Below are 22,368 nucleotides of genomic sequence, written 5' to 3'. Positions count from 1 at the left end.
AAAATTAGTTGAGATGACCTAGATTATCGGGGGTGGGGGGGGAATTAATTTGAAATATTCCACAAAGACAATTTTTTTTTAAAATATTTCTTACTAGAATTGCTTGTGTAGGGGTGGTGAGGGTGGTGGGTTAGGGATAGGGGTAGGCACAGGAGGTGGGTAAAAATGAAAATATATAAATTAAAATATTTTTCAACAAACAATTTTAAAAAAACGACAGGGATATCGTTGGTGGGGTGGGGGTGGCGGCTGGAGGTTGGGTAGAGTGGGGATGGGGTGGCATATTTTTCAAAACTTCTTAAAACAATAAATGGCTAGGATGGACTTTGGTGGGGGGGTTCATAAAACAAGAAAAGTTTCAAAATTTAAAATATTTTTCAAAATCAGTGTTTTTAAGATACATAAAGAAAATTGACCGAGGTGTCCTGGGTGGTTGTGACGTAAAAAGTAAATAATTAAATTTGAGATATTTCTGAAAAACAATTTTTCTTGAAATTATTTTTTTATGGGAATGACTTGGGATGGAGGTGGCGGGTAGAGGTACGAGTCGGCGGCGTAAAAATGAAAAAAAAATATTAGATTTGAAATATTTTGGCAGAATGATCTGGTGGACCCTTGTACTTGTATAGTACTGTATTCTGGATACTCCTACTTACCCTTTTGTCATCTAGACCCATGAACCTATCCAAAACCAACATTTTAAACACTTTTTTTATTGTGGCATGTGTATGTTGCACAAACCACGTACATGTTGCCCAAAAAACAAAATAATAATCCACGTATGATATTAAAATCCACGTGGTAAATCCGCCAACTAAGAATATTCCAACCTCAGCGAAATTTTCAAAACTTTCGCGACTTTTCCGCTTCTCCTCTTCTCCTCTCTGTGATTTCTCCACTAAGAATCGTTTGTGATTTGCCATAGATTTTCTCAGTTGAAGCTCAGTTCCACTCCGATTATCATTGTAAGTTCTTGCATTTTTGTTAGTTTTCAATTTTTTTCACTTTCTTGTGTGTATCTATTTGATTAGAGAATCGATTGTCATTCGATTTTCTAAAATTTTTTGGGGATTTTACTTTGGTTTGGGAGTAATGTTAGTATTACATGCTTTCTTAGTTGATTAGTGACTTTGACTGACTTCAATGGCATGTTTCGTGAATTCGAGTAGATTCTAGGATTTTTTCGTAATGTGGTGTCAAGAGAGTGTGAGGAGATTGGATTGTTCCATTGTTGGTACATAGCTAGAACTTGCTCGGTTAGTCTTGCAAAAAGGAATATGTGTTAGACGATTAGGAAAAGATCATAGGACCTTGTTCAAATTAGAAATTATCCTAGCCTAAAGTAAAGTGAACCGAATGAAATTGTTATCCATTATGATCCAAATAGTTTGAGCCTATAATAGACCTTTCTTTTCTTCACCAACTCAACTTCCCTGGGTGTATTGTGTTGACCCTGGTCCCTCCTTTGACATGTGCATCTCAACTTAGGCCAAAAGCATAAGTTGAGGGTGGCTAATGCAGAAATTGACCTCGTCTTGGCCCAGACCCAACCTTGGGTAATGTTTACCTCGACTCATGGAAAAGCCATAAGTTGAGGGTGGATATTATGAGTGATGACCCAAAAAGTGGGTATGACAAAGAGTAATGTGGAAAAGTAAAGGTACAATGAACAAGAGAAGTGACTCAGTCAAAATTGTCAGTTGAATATAAAAAAAAAAAGAGTATTGAACAAAAGGAAATAAGAGTCACTTCTACAGAAGAGAAAGAAAGGAGAAAATAAGGCAAAGATGACAAGAAAAGTAGGGCATAATAAATAATGAAAGAGGTAGGACGTTTAGCCGTAATGTCAAGAAGGGAAACAAGTCACTAAAATGTACCCATATGTACCATACCTGACCCTGAGCCTACGTTACAAGCCAAGAAAGCTTATCGTGATCCTAAGAGTCTAATATGGTGAACTTAACCAGTGAAAATAAGGGTAAGACTGGTGACAAGTACCAACTAGGTGTGAATTTTTTTAGAGCGTGAGTGTTGAATAATGATCCTTATACTCAAAGTTGAAATCACTGTGCGAAAAGGGAGGATATTTTTTGAAGTGAGGGCACTAATTGCAATATCGGTGAGTTAGTACCTTGGTGAGAGACAAAAGAGTTGAGGTGTCAGTGCATGGTGAGTCTGTGTCATGGTCTGATCTACAAGAGTAAGCCCATCAAGCCTAAGAAAAGAAACATGCACTAAAGTAACGAAAAATTTGGGATTGATAGCCATATGATTGCGGAAGCTTAAAAAAAGGATACTTGTGTAGAAAGTGTTGTGTTGAGTCATAGTGTGTCGCTTGAGGACAAACAACGAATTTAAGTTGAGGGTGTTGATGTACCGTGGTTTCACGGCACTTTCAATGCATTTTCCTTAAGATTGGTGTGTGTCTAGAGCCTTTTTATAGTAATTTTAATATGATTTTGTCTTTGTTTTGCAGGAAAGTTGTCCAAAACTGAAACGCAGAAGGCTGTGGAAATTAAGTGCATATTCGACCTACGAAGCCATCGACATCCCGTCGTCTCATCAACGGATCGTAGGTGGTGATCGTCGATTGGAGGTTCAAGCATCTGGAAGCAATTCGGGGAATTCTTACCAAGTGTTGGGCTATGGACGGATATCGACGGACCGTCCTGGCAAATCGTTGATGTGATCAGAGAATGTCCCAGTATCCGGTGTTGAAGAAAAAGCTAAGTATGGAATGACGAGAGCATCAACGGACCGAGTTATTGGTCCGTCGATTGGATTCGAGAAGATGCAAAGGACAGGCTTTAAAAAGATGCTATGTATGGACCGACGGAGGCAGTCGACGGTCCGTCATTTGATCGATGGATCGTCTATGGGGTCGTCGATTGAAGCCGCGTTTTGGACAAAATTTTCCATATTTTGAATCCCTTTTAATTTAGGACTCTTTTGATTATAAATAGGGTGAAAAACCTCATTTTTGGGGTTGGATTTCGTTACTAATTTCATACTTTTGTTCTTGGAGATTTGTTTTGCCATCAATTCAAATTTCCGGATTTGGTGTTTAAGATAATTGTGTGATATCAAGTTGAATTTCTGGATTTTATTTGAATTTGTCAAAGTAATTTCATGATTTCTTATTTATCAATTATGAATTGTGTTCTTCTAAGCATGGGTAACTAAATCCACAACTAGGGTTGTGGGAACCATGGGTGATTAACAAAATAATCCTAGCTAAATAACAATTCTCGAATAGGTTATTGCATGCATCGATAATTCTTTTGTCTAGAATTCTTCTTAACGAGTGCACGCGTTAGAACTCGCCTAATTGATACTTGTCGGACCAAGGAAGTAGTTAATAGGAAAATTATCGACATAGATTTAGTGGATAGTATCTAATAGACTAGTTTCGATTGGTGCAAAGTTAATAACTAAGTTAAATATTGAATATGATGCTTAATATGAAGTAAAGGTAAGGCTTAGTAACTTAGGGCCCGTTTGGATGGGCTTAATATAAGCAGCTTTAAAAAAGTACTTTTGAAAGTGCTGAAACTTATTTTTAAATAAGCAGTTATGCGTTTGGATAAAAGTGCTGAAGTTGCTATGCCAAACGTGAAAGGGAAAAATGGAAGAAAGAAATGTTAGGGTTATGTGGGTAATTTGGAGATTGTATAAAAATATTGAAGGGCAAAAAAATAAAAATGTGGTCAACTTAAAACAGCTTATAAGCTAAAAAAAAAAAAAGCACCCCTATCCCAGCTTTTAACTTTTGGCTTAAAATAAGTTTTTTTTAACTTAAAATAAGTTATTTTGAGTATTGTCAAACAGCTAAATAAGTCAAAAACCAGCTTTTAAGTCAGTTTGACCAGCTTTTAAGCTGAGCCAAACAGGCTCTTAGACACACGTAGCCGGACGAAGGTACGGGGTGAAATTCTCTAAATGTCGGACCAACGATTTAGAGATACATAACTTATCGCTTTGCATGCAAAACACTAGGAAAGAGTTGTTATAGCTAGAATTATAGCGTTATGAACTTATGGCGAGCACTTATACCCTAGTTTCTCTTACAACTTGATAAACACCAATAATTTACTTTTGCTACTTGTTTAATTTCATAACATTGCAACGCTTTTGTTTTATAAAATCCCTCTTTAATTACTAGTTTTTGGAAGGAACTTGACTAAAGAGAGGTAATCGTACATTAAAGTTAAGCCTAAACCATTTTCCTCGTGGGATCGACCCCAACCTAATAGTTGGGTTCTTTACTTGATACGGCCGCTTATACTTCGTTAGGGAAGTGTAATTTGAGTGGATCAGCAGTCAAGGCACACTTAGCACTCAAGGCATACCAAACAATCAAGGCACACATTAGATTTCACTTTATTTAGCTTAATGACATGATCCCAACTAACTTTATTTTAATTAATGACTTGATCCGAATTGTTTTGGTTGTACTGTTTTGTATATCAATTTGTGTTAAATTGCTATTGGGGAGACTTTGTTTTTCTTGTATGAATTTGTGCTTGAATAAAGTTGTTATTCAGATTTCTGAAGTAAATGCAGTCAATTTCATTATCAAATAACACATAGTACAAATAAATGTATCTTAAAAATAACAACTACAAACCAAATAACAACAACCACAGAAACAGTGATATCAATACTAGTGTTTGATCGTTGTCTTCCTTGCCTTCGTTGTCTTCTATGTGTTCTTTGTCTTCCTTGTCTTGCTTGCCCTGAACTCGTTGAGAATTGTTGATGTTGTATTGTTCTTAGCATGTTGGATCATTTGCATCAGTCCATCGAAAGAATCCACACCCACACCGAATGAATACTTTTGGCAGCCCCAAAACATTTTTCCAGGATTAGTTGGTGTTCTTGATGTCTTTAGTTCAGCATATATTCCACAGTAGCAACATCGAACCGTCATCGTGAAGACCAACAAAAATACAATAGAATCAAACACAAAAAAGAGACGAGTAGATTGAAGGAAAAAATAAAAGGCGCCAAAAATAAAAGAGAAAAATTTTGCAGAGACAGGATTGAGAAAAAAAATCTCAAAAAGGCACTAATAATGGTGGTGAGTGAATTAAAGAAGAAGAAATGACCTTTAAAGGTCAAAATCTGACCGTTAGTGCCTTTTAAGGCGTCTCACGCTCTTCCTTCGAGTGAATCACACGCTCCATGTGGGTTCTTTCCAAATAGGATGTCACATCAAAAGGAAGTGTTTAAAGTGTTGATTTTGGATTGGTTCAGGGGTCCAAATGACAAAAGGGTAAGTAGAAGTATGTAGAATACAATCCTTTACAAGTACAAGGGTCCACCAAACCATTCCGTCAAATATTTTTCAAAAACAATTTTTTTAAGAAAAAAGTTGACGGGGGCAATTTTCCTTTGGGGGGAGGGGTGGAGAGTAGAGGTGCTAGGGGTTGCTTGAGGTAAATTTCAAAAATAAAATTTGGAACATTTTCAAAATATTGAAATTTAAATAATAAGAAAATTTAACAATTTAAATTTCTTTTTGAATGGGGAGAGTCGGGAACAGGTAGGTTAAGAAGATGAAGTAGAGTTTTGAAAAACATTTTTCTAAATTTTGAAAGGGAAGTCATTTTTCTTAAATTTAAGAAAATTGAGTTGATTTGAAAAATATTTTCCAATCATTTATGTCAACTAAACATGAGAAAATTGAAAAACATTTTGTCCATACCAAATACACCGGAAGAGAGCAAGGCATTATCTTTTTTGTACAAAAGCAAGTCAGCATAAATAAGCAGAAAGTACAGAAATAGACAATATCCAGCTTCAACCAAAATTAGAGAATGGTATCATTGCTTAGTATCAATCACAATAGACTACTATTATGACAAGCAACACATGAAATTGCCATAACAAAAATTACAGGATTTTAACACTTGCTTGTTTGATCATTGGCAGAAGCGTGATTATGCATCATGATTTACAATTCTCCAGAAGATCCATGGCAAAATTATTCTCTTGGATGTTCCTAATTAGTAGTAACAACAACTATACAGTACCTGCAAAACGATTTGTAAAAGGAGTCAAAATCAACAAAATCAGTGCATCAATGATACAGAAATCTCGGGTATGCATTTCAGCTCAAACAAAATGTCACTTAAAAGATCAAAATAAACAGACCCAACAAAGACTTCCATATTCAATTTTCAAAGTCCCACTAGTAGCCCATAAAATCCCGTCCTACCATGATCTTACAGAAGGTAACACAGGCAAAAGTCTGAGTTAATACCTCAGATGGTCACTCAACTTTGCACTATTCTCTCAGAAAGTCACTCAACTTTCAATTTTCCCTCAAAAGTCACTCAACTATGCACTCTTCTCTCAGAAAGTCACTCAACTTTCAATTTTCCCTCAAAAGTCACTCAACTATCCACTCTTTCCTCAGAAAGTCACTCAACTATCCACTCTTTCCTCAGAAAGTCACTCAATCTATTAAATTATTTTTAATTAAAATTTATTGATATTAATTATTTATATAACAAACCAAAAATTTTAAAAAATAAATTAAATCATTTAGTGATCCACCCACCTAACCCGACCCATTAAAAAAATATGATATGACCCATTTTATTTTATCTTTAATCCTAAATTAATCTAATCCTAATTCAAGGTTAAAGAGAGGGATTAATTTAGGATTAAAGATAAAATAAAATGGGTCATATCATATTTTTTTAATGGGTCGGGTTAGGTGGGTGGATCACTAAATGATTTAATTTATTTTTTAAAATTTTTGGTTTGTTATATAAATAATTAATATCAATAAATTTTAATTAAAAATAATTTAATAGATTGAGTGACTTTCTGAGGAAAGAGTGGATAGTTGAGTGACTTTCTGAGGAAAGAGTGGATAGTTGAGTGACTTTTGAGGAAAAATTGAAAGTTGAGTGACTTTCTGAGAGAAGAGTGCATAGTTGAGTGACTTTTGAGGGAAAATTGAAAGTTGAGTGACTTTCTGAGAGAATAGTGCAAAGTTGAGTGACCATCTAAGGTATTAACTCGCAAAAGTCTAAAAGATCTAACCCTTCAAAGGATTATCCACACAATTAATGCATAATAATACTAATAAGTAATATTCGCTTTGATTTTATTATTCTATCCTTTATACCTTTAGGCAATAAAAAACAGTAAGATGTTATTATTCTTTAAAATCCACCAATCACTGAATGAATATGTATCACCTTCAAGGATATTGTTGGAAAGGAGAAGTCAAAAGTTTGCAACTTACCTACATAAGTTTAACGTGTTACTTGTCCGAGTCATTACAGCTGCTGAAGTATGCAGCCATGCAGAAATCAATGTCTCAAACCTAATACTGGCGTAGAAGTGAAGTGCAATTCAATAGTCCCAGCCAAGCCCCAACTTGGTATATATAATATAATTATGAACAGAAAAAATGAAAAGATAATTTAAATGTCCCCAGATGCCAATTCTGTTTCGGATCCAACATTAACAATGTCTGCCCAGTATGCTAGATTAAATTGCCATGAGTAATTTGTTTAATTTTGACCAGGCTGATCCATGCAATCAGTGAACAAAAACGTGAAAGAAAGAGACTGAGAGAGTAAAGACATTGTGAATACATCAGAGACAACTCAAGAAAACTGTTGTAGCATGGAATAATCCAAATTTCGGAAGGATGTGACAAGACTAACAACCATCACCTCACTCTCCCAACCAGTCCTCAACATAGGCAGAATGCTCCTTCAGAGACACTTAAGGAGTAAACCCCAGAAGAGACAGCATTCACTCGCGGATAATTTAGCTTCCTTAGATCCAATGTAATGACATCATTTAACCAACTGATCAGAAAAGGCGTTCATGATGGTTTGCAAGAAGGAACCGAGTCAAAGGAGCAATGCTAGTTTTTTTCTGTAAGAGGAAAAAGAATGGCAAAGACACTAACAAGGATACTGAATTGTTCTTGCCTATGACAAAGCACTGCGAAGAAGCAAACCTGCTGAACTCTACCATGCCAAACAACAAAGTTACATGCACAAATTCCCGTAGCCACTCAAGGAAAAGAACTGTATTCATGTTTGTCATTCGTTTTTGAGATTAGGTATCCTTCTGATGAAATGAATTAACTTGGTTAATCTGGGAAGCGTGCACGCCTGGGAATCTAGCTCACAAACTTTTAGAGACTTAAATTTTCGACAACTATGCAGAGAAATCAAAACTCCTGTTTGGGGATAAAAATCTCATGCCATACCCATCATAAACTACCGTCGAAAGGAAATTTCTTACAGAATTTTATTGACTTGCACAAACTGGCTAGTTTATTCTTTCTTTTTTTGCTAAATAAATATGGAAATGGGACACTTCAACCAATAATTTATTTTGGCATTACAGACGAAATTCCTGCTAAGAATGCATATGCAACTAAGAAATCCTACACTCCTAGTAACAGGAAATTGTGTCCTAAAACTGTTACGACAACCCTCAAGCTGGTGTAACCTCCTCCACAGTTTATTTTAGCCAAATTTCTAGGATTCCAGCCGATGAATCCGTAACTAGACATTGCCTACAATTCTAGGAAATATTTGTTTTTGTATCAACGACGACGACGGAATAAATTTAACATGGTTCGGAAGTGCATGAAGAGTGTGAATATTTGTATGTTTAAAGTGGATGATGAAATCTAAAAACAAAAGAGGAAAGGGATGAAATAGAAGCAGCTGCCGCTATTGCAGCTGCCATGAATATATATAGCAGCTAAAGAGCAACTATTAAAATCCTATGCAAAAATATTCCATGGCACAAAAATTGTGAATTTAAAAATTTCCCACTAAGTGGGTCCAGGACAACGGGAGTAACTATTGGCATTAAACGAAAAGTCTTTTCATCCTTGCAACGAGCAACCAAACCCGCAACTCTTGTGCCTAGCAATAATCATTGGTCGTTGTCCAAGAATTCATTTCAATGCCACCAAGGTAAGTTTGGTCCTATATTTGTGTTGGTTGGAGTTAACATTTGTATTAATGCCATTACAATTTTGCATTGACTAGATTATATCAAGAACAAGTAGTATCTTTAATAAATCACTGAAGTTGAAATTCTGGGTTTTCTTCAAGAAGGTAATTTCTACACTTTTTGAACAATAAGTGTGAGTTATTTATGAGTATTTATGGTTGTGAAAGTTATTATTTGAGTTGGGATGTTGTTCGCGTAACCATAAGCTATGTTGCTCGAACACTTCAAAAATGTCAACGGATGCGTGCCGGATTCTCCAAAAGTAGTAATCCTCTATTTAAAAAAGAATGACCTTCTTTCTTTTTTAGTCAACTTAAAAAAGAATGACCTCTTTCCTTTTTGGTAACATTTTAATTTCAGCTTTCCACGTGGCATGTTTAAGGCCAGAAGATTAAAGGAAAATTTAGTACATTTGACATAACTTTAATTTAGGACCACAAGATTCAAAATCTTCTTTATTTTGTAATATTCGGCGTCAGTAAAACTAGGCCACTCTCTTTAAAATGGAGGGAGTATATTTTTAGAGAATCCAATACGGGTCCATCATCAAAAGTGAAGAGTCCGCACAACTTAGACCATAAGGAAAAACTCTTCATCAATATTAATGAAAGTTGTGAAATGGCGAATGAATGATGAATAGTGCCTATGGATTGTAAATAGTTGACGTATATGGCTTGAATGAATGTATTAACGCATAATTGAAATTATTTAAGGTGATTAATCAAACACCGTCTACAATAAACGAATATGGAAATTTCGAAAATTCAGATCAAGTGTGAAATATTAGTTGAATAAATTGTTATTGTTGCATGACTTAATAGTCATGAGTTCAGTTATGTAGAATGAAGTTGGAGTTATTTGAAATGGTTGGAGTGACTTCTAGCTTAATTAAGCGACTTTGAGGTATGTCGAGCTTCTAGCTAATAGTATGTTTTCAAAAACTACTTCATTACATTAATGATAATGTTAAGGAGATCTCATGCACATGCAGGACAAGTTAGCATGGTTTACTCCTTAGTTGGGATTAAGATTTATAATATGCTTAAACAGCCAAGTTTGGAAGTTATAAAATCATTTAAAGCTTTTTAAATGATTTCTTGGAGTTATTACGCAGCACTTTATCATGTACTTAACTTTTTGTTACTTGTAGATTACAATCCATAGCATACTTTTGATGAACTTGTTGGAATCACTCTTAATTTGCAGTATAAGTGAAACTGTAAACTTCATTTAGTAAAGGGACTGGGCCGAAGGCCATGACTTGAGAAAATGAAAGTAACAATATCTTTACAAATCTTTGATATTGATTTCCTCATGTGATCGAGGAGATGACCACACTCGTGGGTTCAACACCCCGGTGTACTATTGCTCATTCAATCAAAGGGACCAGTGGGTTCTACACCCCAGAGTAGCTTTGGTTATCTAATTGAGGGGATGACCAGGCCCAACTGTACCATAGCTTTTGTGGTGGGAGAGTATGTTGAGCCTCACAAATAGCATCCTGAGCGTATACATGCATATGGATACAAGACTTAAGATATGGACATTAAAATCGTGGAATAATATGACACTTGATGAGCTTCAAAAAGATCTAAATAGGGTTTACCTGATTGGTGCTTCTTCCATGGTTTGATAAATCAAAATTTGATTTGGTTTACCTCTCATGTATTTATAAATAGTGTTCATGTTATATACTTTGATGAACTAAATTGTGTATATAATCCATCTCTCATCTTTTTATATATATTTATAACTCTTGCCCTATCACAAGTGGAAGTTATGATGCATGACCAAGTATTCTTCTTTTTTTGGAGAAGATAACGGTTTTGCATATGTAAATGCTAAAACTATACCCTTCGGGGTGGCCCAGTGGTTTGAGCTTGGAACTTTCATGTTGGACGTTTCAAGTTCGAAACTCCAACGAGAACAAGGGGTTTCCCTTCTGGGTCGAGCTCGTCACACCAGGCTTGCCAAGTGTCGGTTATCTCTCCTATGTGGTTTGCGAGCTATTGCATAGGAGCGGAGGTTTTACCTTGTGCGCACCCAAAGGAAAGCGATTGCGGGTTTCCCTTGTCTTAAAAAAAAGTATGCTAAAACTCCTGAATCATTTGTTTATATGATGTAAGGTCTAGGCAACAATCAAGTGCAAAACGGTGTGTATATGGGTTAGGATTCCTGCAGTTTCATACTTTTGGTGATCCCAATTTAAGATTGTGTCGTCGTGGGATTCACATTGTTATATTTTCATTTTGTAAAGGACGAACTAGTCTCGTAACATTAATATTTCATTTTTAATTTTATAGAGGCTTTATAGATGAACTTGTATTGTATTTGGGTTATGGGTTCCTGTTTGTATTTGCAAATAACATTTTGACTTGGTAACGAGCATGTTGATTTAATATTATACTTAGAATCACTACATAATATTGAGGTTAATTTTTTTGAGAGAACATAATATTGAGGTTAGTTAATTGAATTGCGTATATGGGTATGAAGTGGGTAGTCACTACACTAAATATGTTCGCTCAGTGCAAGTTGCAAGCATACGGGTGCCATGCCACACTTCCTCCCATTTTAAAGCGTGCCAAACATGGTAACTTTAAATTAATTTATTGAATTGTGGTATATGGATATGAGGTGGGTAGTCAATACACTAACTCGGTTCACTCGGTGCCATGATAGGCATTGGGTGTCATCCTACGTATCTTCCCATTTTGAGGCATGACAGGTTCAATCAAAATGAGAATCAAAAAATTGAAGTCCACATTGTGCACAAAATTTAGTGTCTTCGATTCATATTTGACTACTTCAAAATTTCCAAAAACACAAATTCCGCTTCCGAATTTTTGAAATTGGATTTATACTTTCTATTTAAAACTTTTTTGAGTTATAAAATGTTTCTTTTTGAATTTCCTAAACAAAATTCGAGTTCCTACTGCTAATCAGCCCTCCCCATAGGTTCTTTTCTAAAAAAAAAAAGGAAATGTAGAATTGGTGAAGTTAATTTTTGATTTGGAATTAAAAAAAAGGTAATAAGGATCTCATGGAGTGACTTCATGAAGTGCTTCTTTCAGAGTTAAGCTTTTGTATCTTTAATAAAGAATCGAGAACTTTTGTATCTTTCATAAGGAATAGGAGGAATACGTCCTGGGTTTTTCTGAGTAGAGGATGGAGAAACACTTGGATACAATAACAATTATTTACCCCACAAATTATTTCCATTAAACTATGTGACAAGGAGAAATACTTGGATATAAGAACAACTACTACGTTGCACTTCCTAACAAGTAGGGGATGGAGAAATACATAAGTGGCCATACGAACATAAGAACTGTGAAATTTGGAAAAAAGTAGTATTTGTTTTCATGTTATGATATTTGAAAATTGGAATTGTGTTTGAACATCAATACTAATTGGAGTTGTTTTTGATATTTTGTGAGTGAGTTGAAGTGAAAATTGTGAAAACAACTTATTGGAGTATTTTGAATTCTGTAATTCAACTTCAAGATTGTAAAGATATGGCACTTAGGCCTAACTCTACCGCAAAAGCTAGCCCATGAGGGGAGGATTGCCCAGGTCCATATAAGGAGACCACTAGTCCATTCCCAACCAATGTGGGTACTTTACCCACTCTAACACACCCCTTCACGCCCAGGCCCAACCAGATTGTGGACCAGGAGCCCAAATGGGATGGACCTAGCTATGATACCATGTAGAGATATGGCACCTGGGCCTAACTCAACCCCAAAAGGTAGCTCATGAGGGGAGAATTGCCCAAGTCCATAGAAGGAGACCACCAGTTTATTCTCACACCAATATGAGACTTTTACCTACTCTAACAAAGATGAATTCATCAAAATTATAACAATTTTTTTTTTACGACAAAGGAAACCTGCAGCCGCTACCCTTTTTGGGTGCGCACAAGGTAAAACCCCACTCCTATGCAATAGCAAATTATAACAATTCTATGTCCAAATAGTTTTTGGCCAGAATAATATCCAAAAAAAGTGAAAAGTATCCATGGTCAAACAGGCTCTTAAATAAACACGGAAAACATGCCAACTTCACTACCATTGACGACTTAGGCAAGCTTTTGTGGATGGAGAATCGAATAGATTGATACAGATTTTAGAAAATTCTATTGCCAAACACCTTAGGTATCTGGTCAATTTATGTATCTTCTTTGACTCAGCTTATCAAGACGCCACAGAAAGATGAATATTGGTAAAATAAACATTTCATAATTGAATTGATAGGTTTCTAACACAAGAAGAAAATAAAATATCATAATAGTGAAAACTGAAGTGGAGGTGCCTATTAAAGATTGTTCTAACTTAGGATCCACAAAGAGTTTTTGAATGCTTAATTATTAATAAAATCAAATGTGTCATCCCTAGGAATGTCAATGATATAAAGCACACTGACCAGGATAATTTTCTTATAAGTGTGTCAAATAAAAGAAGAAACTTCCTCCAATTGTAAGTTTTTGACATGAAGCCAAGAAGTCTACTTATGACCTTTTGAATTAGCCTCCTCTGACAAATGAGAAATCTGTAGTAAAGTTTTCTCCAAGGAAGGATGATGAAGCTTTTCATATGAACATCCAGTGAAAGAAATTTGAAGGGATGCTCAATGTTGAAGATGAAATTCTTTATCTAGTGACTTAAAATTTCATCATTTAACACCAGATATTGAAATTAAATATCAATTCATGAGCTTTGTGAAGCATAGCCGATCCCAAGTGGGCAAAAAAGGAGGGTTCCAGAAACTTCATAAAAAAATAAACAGAGGAGGTTTCTGGCACGTGGACATTCTCTGTAGATAGTCTAAATAGAGTGAATCCTATAAATACAGGGCAGAAATGTAAAGGATTAATTAATAAAGTGACCAACTAATCTCAAAATTGAAACCTAGTTGAATGATTGACTGATTGTTGTATTTTAATGACTACTCCAGAATATTTGACGTTGTCCCACTTATTTAAGCTTTCCTAGGATGAAATGAATTATAGAGTATCCAAATTAGCAGCACGAAAGTTGCTATGAACCTTGTTAGAACATGAATAGATTTACACAATCCTATTGAATAGTAATAGGTTTATATAATTCTATTAGAATAGGAATAGATTTATACAATTCAATTTAGAATAGCAATAGGAATAGAAAAGGATTGTAGTGTAGTGTCTATAAATAAGCTCTCAATGTAATAATGTAGACACAATAACAGTTTAATTATATATTTTCCCCATATTTCTCACATGGTATCAAAGCCTCTACGATCTTGGACAATCAAAGAGCTTTCACTATCGGTGGGTGGCTATTATCCATATTTGCCACCAGTCTGGCCAATGACTATGTTAACAAAAGTAGGGCGAATGAGATATGCATGAACCCCATATTCAGGGAAAGAAAACTTAGATAGAGAGGTCACCATACATCAATTTCCGATGACTTTCTAGAGTTGTTTTGTGTCAACCATGTATCCGTCATTGTTTATCTAGCACTATGCCATCAATCTAGTGACTACTTTCTTGTATACGATTTATGTAGCGCCGAACCATTATTTCGGTGACTACTTTCTTATATCTTATTTGCGTAGCACCGTGCCTTCTTTTTGGTAACTACTTTTTGATATTTAATTTGTGTAACACTGTGTCATCCTTTTGGTGACTACCTTTTTTTTTGCAAATCTGATTTGCGTAGCACCGTGTATCTCTCCGGACTACTTTTCGTATTTAATTTGGGTAATACCATGAATTTTTCCAAACTACATTCTCATATCTGAGTTGCATAACATCGTGCGTCTTTACTGTGACTCCTCAAACTTAATTTGCATATTTTCATTCGTCTTTCTGGTGACTCCTCAAATCTAATTTGTGCAAGGTTGTGCCATCATTCCGACCTTACCTATATAATTTCTCTTTTTCATAAGGTGTCGTGCCATCATTCCGACCCTACAAATATTATTTTTCTTTTCCAATAGGGTCATGCCATCAATTCAACCTTTCTTATATAATTTCTATTTTCTAATTAGGTCGTGCCATTATTCTGACCCTACTCATATAAGTTTATTTCTTTTAGCCATCAAATCTAATACTCCAGTGTATGAGCATATTCTGACAAATTTTTGGTGACTTTCTTGTTAAATATCGATGATCTATTTATTCCGACACGATCCATATACTTTATACTAGATTTTGAGCACTTCGTTGCTTAAGGGGAGTTTAGTAGCATTGTATGTTGATTATGTAAGTTGATCTTAGGCATATTTATATGCTTAGGAGTCAATAACAACCTCATTTTAGCTATGTTCAAGGACAAATTTTGGTGATTGGGTAGGATTTAAGTCATATATTTTATTTGGACTAACCATTGTGATTAGTGATTAGTGATTATAAATTGGGAAACAAGGAGAAAACATGCAAAAAAAGTGGAAATGATGAAGCGAAGAGTAGGTCCAAGCACGAGAGCATTAGTAAGAAGGTGCCAGATAGAAGTGGAGACCATTATGAAGCGAAAGATGAGACAGTGCACCTTCTCCGCATCGCGCAGAGAGAAGTATTTATTTTCCCCACATTGTCATTTGAAGGTAAAACTAAAAGGCGTCTCCACACAGAGAAGAGGTCCAATTTGTTTTTGGCATTTTCCCTAAATTATAAAGAGACTCAGATTGTATTTTATTAGTTATTCTTTTTCTGGGTTTGGAAGAACCAAGACTATGGGAGATGTTTTATTTGTTCTTAGGGTTTATTCCTAAATTTTACTCCATTCAATCTCTTTTATGTTAATTGAACATTGCGAAATTGAGAATCATATTATGAGTAGCTAAATTCCCTAGCTCTAGGGTTGTGGCTATAGGATAATTGTATTTTATTGATTTTAATGGATTGATTATGATTATCATATGAATCTCTCTTTTGTTCTTACTTTAATATTTTGTGACTGGCCACCATTGAAAGAAATTTTTGTCCGATTGAAACTCGAGAGAGGAATAAAGGGATTAAACGTGGGGCAAAAGGTGCATGATCTTCTCTAAGTTAGGGGTTGGTTTGTATCTAGGATAGGGATATACCTAGAAACCTCGCTTGGTTAATAGACGGACAAAATCATAATGCTCAATAATTGGTTCAATAATTTATCTCTGCTCAATGATGTAGTTAGGCTGCCAATTATCGTAGGCGAATAGAGATCGAGAGACCATGATCATACATTTAACTCTGAAATAATTATTCAATAATCTATTGACATCCACTAAATGAAATAATTTGCATGAATCCATAACAGGTTGCAGTCCTGAAATGCCTAAAGTCATTGTTTGAAATCCAATTGAAATCATATCCTAGAAGGTTACTTCAATAATTGGATAAATAAATCATTCGAAATCCCATCACTTTTCTTGATAACACTTGTTCTAAATTTTGATTGTTGGAAGAATTGAATACGTCTAATTTTAAGTCATTGTGGGTACGATACCCAACTCTTAAAAAGAGCTACATTAATACTTGCACGACTTCATACGCTTGCGTGTGCATTTGGGCGCAACATAAGTCACTCTATGCTATGAAACAGTCTTTGCAAGTTTGGTTTGGGAAGTTCAACACTGTAATTTTATCACTATGTGGTTTATCAACATTATGCATCAAAATTAGTATTTCATGAGAAAATTAAGCACACTGAGATTGACTGGCAATATGCATAAATCCAATAGTGAATGAGAAGACAAGCACATTGAGATTGATTGTCAATTTTTTGAAGTCGACTGATCAACTTACAAGAATCTCACGCAGCCCCTCATCGATCCTCGTATTAATTACATATGTAACAAGCTAAGTACATAAATTGTATGCACTAGCTAGTGGGAAATGTTAGAACATGAATAGGTATATACAATCTATTAGAATAAGAATAGGTTTATACGATCTTATTAGAATAGGAAGAGGTTTATACAAACCTATTTAGAATAGGAATAGAAATAGAAAAAGGATCATCAAATAGTATCCTACTTGGTAAAGATTGTATTGTAGCGTCTACAAATAGGGTCTCAATGTAATAATGTAGACACAACAACAATTCAATAATATTTTTTTTCGATATTTCTCACAAACCTAATTAATCTTTTGACTTAATAACGTATCTAGAAATCATATCTAGTTTATTTTAAAAAGTGCAGAATTATAATTTATATGTGATCCTCAATTATAATTGGTCACCATTTCATGATTTCTAATCCATGGAATTAAACACAGCTTTTCAAGAGTCGTATTCTTTTTTTCTTTTTTTGGTAAATAGAGTATGTCGTTTAAAAGTAAAAAGCATAAGAGATAAGGTCCTTAGGACTTGAAGAGAAAAAAGAGAAGTGAAGTGCACAATTGGAAAAAAAAAAGCACAAATGAATTTAATTTTTTTTATGACAAGAGAAGCCCGCAACCGCTACCCGTTGGATACGCACAGAGATAACCCCAACTCCTATGAAAGCGCATATGAATTTAGTACTATAATAATCAAATTGCAATTTAAATAACTAATTACATTCAATATTCAATAATGCCATTTATCAAACTCAATGCGCAGACCCAAAGAAATAAGCATTTTATGTCTAGAGTTCTTCATGAGACATCGTTTGAAGCACACACTTGACTGAAGTGCATACCTTCACCTATGAAGCGATTACCCTCGCTTTGTATCGCTTCAAGCGATAAAACAATGACTTCTAATAACACTGACCAGAGTAATGTAAATGGATTAGAAGATCCTTGAGTTTCGTGGACTTCTTTGATAACATTTTGTGTTAAGAAAATGTAACACCCCCTTGGTGCATTTATACTCGTGAAGACGTAACTCTTGATGAAAAGTTTATCTTTTAATCATAAGGGGTCGTTTGATAACTGGTTAAGAGGTGAGTTATGAAGGTGTTAAATCCAGCAAAAATAATATCATGTTTGGTTGTTGGTTAGGAGGTAAGTTATTTATATAAAAATTAATATGGTTTTGGCTTACAATTTAGAAACCTACATAGCTAATACATGTATAAGTTGTGAGCAGTGTTATCAAAGGGACACTTAAAGCGTGCTTAAGCTCTGAAGCGAGGCTCAAAACGGGTTGAGCATTTCGCCTCGCTTTATGTGCGCTTCAGTGTCGTCATCAAGGTTATAAGGCAAACATTTTCTTGCCAATGAGCCTCCTATCATCCTATGAAGAACTAAAACTAAATAATTGATATTTCATGAGCCTCTTATGAAGAACTAAAACTAAATAATTGATATTTCACTTTATAATAATTTTTTTTCAATTTTTTTTGGTTATATATTTGTCATTCATGTTTATAATTATTAGTATTGGACTAAACATATATATTTGTGTTCTTTTCTGCCTTTGCGTCTTTTTTCATAAAGCCCACACTTTATTTGCGCTTTGCGGTCAAAGCCCCCACGAACCTTAGAGCTCGCCTTTGATAACATTGATTAGGAGGGAATTTATATATTATTTTGTGCCGAAGAGAAGGTGGAATAACTAATTAATGAATAACTCAATCCTTCATTACTAACTCTGGCATAAAATAATACATAAATTTTCTCATAACTAATCCATATAGTATTAATGCTTGCAAAAGTCTAACGAGTTACCAAACGACCCTCAAGTAATATTCTTTTGTTTTTGTAAAGGAGCAAAAAATGAATTTGGATTAGATCTAGGATAGGATGCAAAAGAATTCTACCTGCTACAGCTCAGCATCAGCTATGAGCTTTAGGGAGGTGGGTACATTAAAAAAAGTATTTTTCACAGCACCACAAAGAGTGGACCCTATTCTCAATCTCAGGCATCAAAATAAGTATAGAGATGCAACTGTTTGTAGGAACTTGAATTGGTGTTTGAAGAGTAATTGAAAATTGAGTCCAAACAATTACTGGAAATACACCCATTATGACAGACCAGAGAATAAGACATTTCCGGAACAGTTACTGAAAATTCAAATGTTAAGGAGGGGATCAATACCCAAAAATCTAATACCATGAAAAAGCAAAATTAACAAAGAAGTTGTGCAGAAAGAGATTCTTGAAAACGAAGTTGAATTAATAGACCATATTATGGACAGAATAATATTGCTGCTAGAATGGACACCTGAGAGGCATGAAAAGTAATATTATGACATGAAGCAAATGTTTGACTTGACAAGCAGTGTCACATGGAGGCTTTAAGGTCTTTTCCCATATCATAGACACTGATACAGACCAGAAAAGTTGGAATATATTCCCAGAATTTAAAAAATGCAAACTGATAGATTTTCTAATTGGCTGTGGAAAACCATCTGGGAAAACAGAGCACGCCTAAAGGTGGACTGTTTGACATGGTTGGTGGCACACTTGCCTTACTAAAAACAACCTTCAGAAAAGGGGATTAATATCAGCAACAGATGTCCTTTATATCGAAGGCAGAATGAGGATATCAAGCATCTTCTGGCATTACAATCTGAACATTAGAGTGGTTAGCTAATTAATGCTTATTACAACTACTTAGCTCCTAAATTCTTGGGGCTTAAAAGGGATGGGAAGGACAAGCAAAAGATATGGAATATGAAGTCTGTCACCATCTCATGGATCATCCATAAACAAAGGAACACAAGAATTTTTTAGAGCAGAAAGGAATCTGCCATCGGCATTAAGAACAGATGCATTTATTTAATGTTGTATTGGTGTAACATGGCAATTGCAAATGATGTAGAGGCATTCTGTAATGAGGCTTTCCAATGTATATACTTTGCAGCAGTTTGCTGCACTTTAATTCAATACTTCTACCAATAAAAAAAGAGAGAAAACTCTTGTTTAAATTGAAATGATAACATATAACATGGCTTCTTATATAATGGCTTAACTGTATGAATATAAGGAAATTTCAGACTATAGAGAGTAAGGAAAGATTAGACTAATGAAACTTCCCTAATTACCACAACTCCTTTTTATGATACAAACATAAGAATGTACTACTAACATAAATATATTCTAACACTAAAAACAATAGTTATCTTGAATTTCAACACTTATTAGTGTACTTAAGGTTGAATTAGTATTTCAAAATACAAGCTCTCACAAAGTAAGAGCTCTACATACTTCAGAGAGTAGGAAATGGATACCTCCACAACTTACAAAATGACAGCTTATGAATTTACAACCCATAGCTATTCTAAGTCCCTATTGCACCTGTATTTACTTCAAGAAAACATGTTGCCTAGAGAAAATTTGAAATGCATGCAGTCCTAACTATAATCTATTTCTATCCCCTACATGGATGAAGGTAAATTTATCTGAACAAAAAAATGGTACTTAACCACTTCCTCTGGTTTCCTGATTATACATGCCACGCTACTCACCTTTGGTAGGTTAGTTTCAAACTACATGCTATCGCCCATATAACAACTTTCTGTCGCTTCCATTATTCATAGGTCCTCTTCATCAAAGGATAGAAATGTTGCATCCTTGAATACTATAAATATAATCAACCATAGATGTAGAGTTGACGCACAATTGGAACATAATAAAAATATGTCTCACTTAACTATGTGCGCCAAATGGGCCAAAAGATGCCCATATTAAGAAGCAGAAAATGCAAGTACTTCATCTGTCCACATAGGCTAGAAGTAATTTACGGCAGATGGATTGCAAGATATAGTAATCATAACCAATAAGAAAACAAAGAGAATCCACATAAATCAAGTTCACAATAAGAAAAACTCACATAGAACCTAGAGCAACATTGCACAGTGAAGCCACATAAGTAATAAGTCTGCAAAAAACAAAGTAGCATACCTTAACACTGCTTAAAGAAGAAGGCCAACTTCAAGACCTGACAACCGGATCCCATTAATTACCAAATGTGTTACCACTTCCACCTACTTCATCTTCACTACCACTTTCGAGTGGCCAATTCGGCCAACTTGATACAGTCTCCACACTATTAGCTCTCGCAACAACTCCATCTCCTTGACCGGTCTGGCCAATCTGAGTAGGGGAGAGCAGAAACTCCAAACTGTCACCCATAGTGGTGTCCTCCCTGTCTAGCTGATGCCTCCTGGCAACACGTCTAAGTGTGCGCCTAAACCCAAACAAATCCTCTTGCTCACCCAGAAACTCTTCCAATCTCATTGCTGCAACAAAATCCTGACGTCTACGGCAAACCTCGTCTTCCTCCGTAGGTAACTGGAACCTACAAACTGGACATGAATTCTTCATTTCTAGCCATGGTAAAATACAATCAGAATGATATATGTGTTTGCAAGGCAACATTTTAACTTGCATGTCGAGTAAAAACTGGTCTTTGCAGACCGCACAAAGAATAACCGGATCATGCTCAAGCATGGAAGAGGTAATTTGAAGTAGTTCAAGTGCCGCCACAGCTGATCTGGACGCGGAATTGTTGTGAAGATTGGGGGTAGGAGCGTCGTTAGTGGTGGTGAGATGGCGAATTAGACGGTGGAGATAAGGACTATTGAGGAGGAAGTTGTCGTCAGAGGGAGTAAAAGTGGTGGGGGTTTCAATGTCAGAGGTAGGGTTAGGGTGATTTGGAAATTGGGGAAGAATGGTAGGGGTAATAGAGTCCATATGTTCGAGGAAATCGGAATGGCAGTGAGGGCAGTGAGGATTATTGGGGGGTGGGTGAAGGAGGAAGACGCTCATGTCGCATTCGTGGCACCAAAAAGTGTGGTGACGCTGCGGCGGAGTTGCGATGGTGGTGGACATTTGGTGTATGTAAGTGGGAAAAGGGATGGAATATTATTGTGATGTGTAAAGAGAAAAGCGATGTGTGTGTTTTTTATCGCAAGAGGAAGAAACGGTACCGGAAGGAGGAAGAAGAAGAAGACGACAGTGGGCCATACCGGTCGTTGCCCTCTTTTGGTTTGTTGGCTTGTGGCTCTCTAAACTCTCAAAACATTCAAATGTCTCTAATACTCTTTGGTCCAATAATATATGTTCAATTTTGACTTAGTAAACAATAAACAATAACCACAATATATTTTTTAACTTTAGTAAATTTAATATATTGAAAAATGTGTTACGTGATAAATAATATTTCTTACGTTTCAAAAAGAATAATCTCATTTCTTTTTTCCTCAGTTTAAAAGAAAATGACCTCTTTCTTTTTCTCAGTAACATTTTAAATTCAGTTTTCACGTGACATGTTTAAGGCCACAAGATTAAAATGCAATTTTATACATTTGACATAACTTAAGTTTGGACCACAAGATTCAAAAGTCTTTTTTACTTTCTTAAGTTCGTGTCAAGTCAAACTAGACCATTTTCTTAAACGAAGAGAGTATTTAATAGGAAGAATAAAATAGATACAAAAGGCAAATTTTCTTGTTATTGAACAA

At 35.3% G+C, this 22,368-nt stretch overlaps 1 protein-coding gene across 1 annotated transcript; it reads right to left on the bottom strand.

Moving 5' to 3' along the window:
- Positions 1–5,752: 5,752 nt before the first annotated feature.
- LOC107031828 (E3 ubiquitin-protein ligase RING1-like) lies at positions 5,753–21,927 on the bottom strand. Its single transcript, XM_015233312.2, has 2 exons — positions 20,807–21,927; positions 5,753–6,035 (listed from the first exon to the last, which is right to left on the bottom strand). The coding sequence occupies exon 1, from the start codon at positions 21,734–21,736 to the stop codon at positions 20,861–20,863; it is 876 nt and encodes a 291-aa protein (XP_015088798.1). The 5' UTR covers positions 21,737–21,927; the 3' UTR covers positions 5,753–6,035; positions 20,807–20,860.
- Positions 21,928–22,368: the final 441 nt, after the last annotated feature.

The sequence above is a fragment of the Solanum pennellii genome, chromosome 10 (assembly GCF_001406875.1).
Source record: "Solanum pennellii chromosome 10, SPENNV200".
Classification (NCBI taxonomy): domain Eukaryota; kingdom Viridiplantae; phylum Streptophyta; class Magnoliopsida; order Solanales; family Solanaceae; genus Solanum; species Solanum pennellii.
Note: the sequence above shows the minus strand (reverse complement) of the source record. Positions and strands in the feature narration are given on the sequence as shown.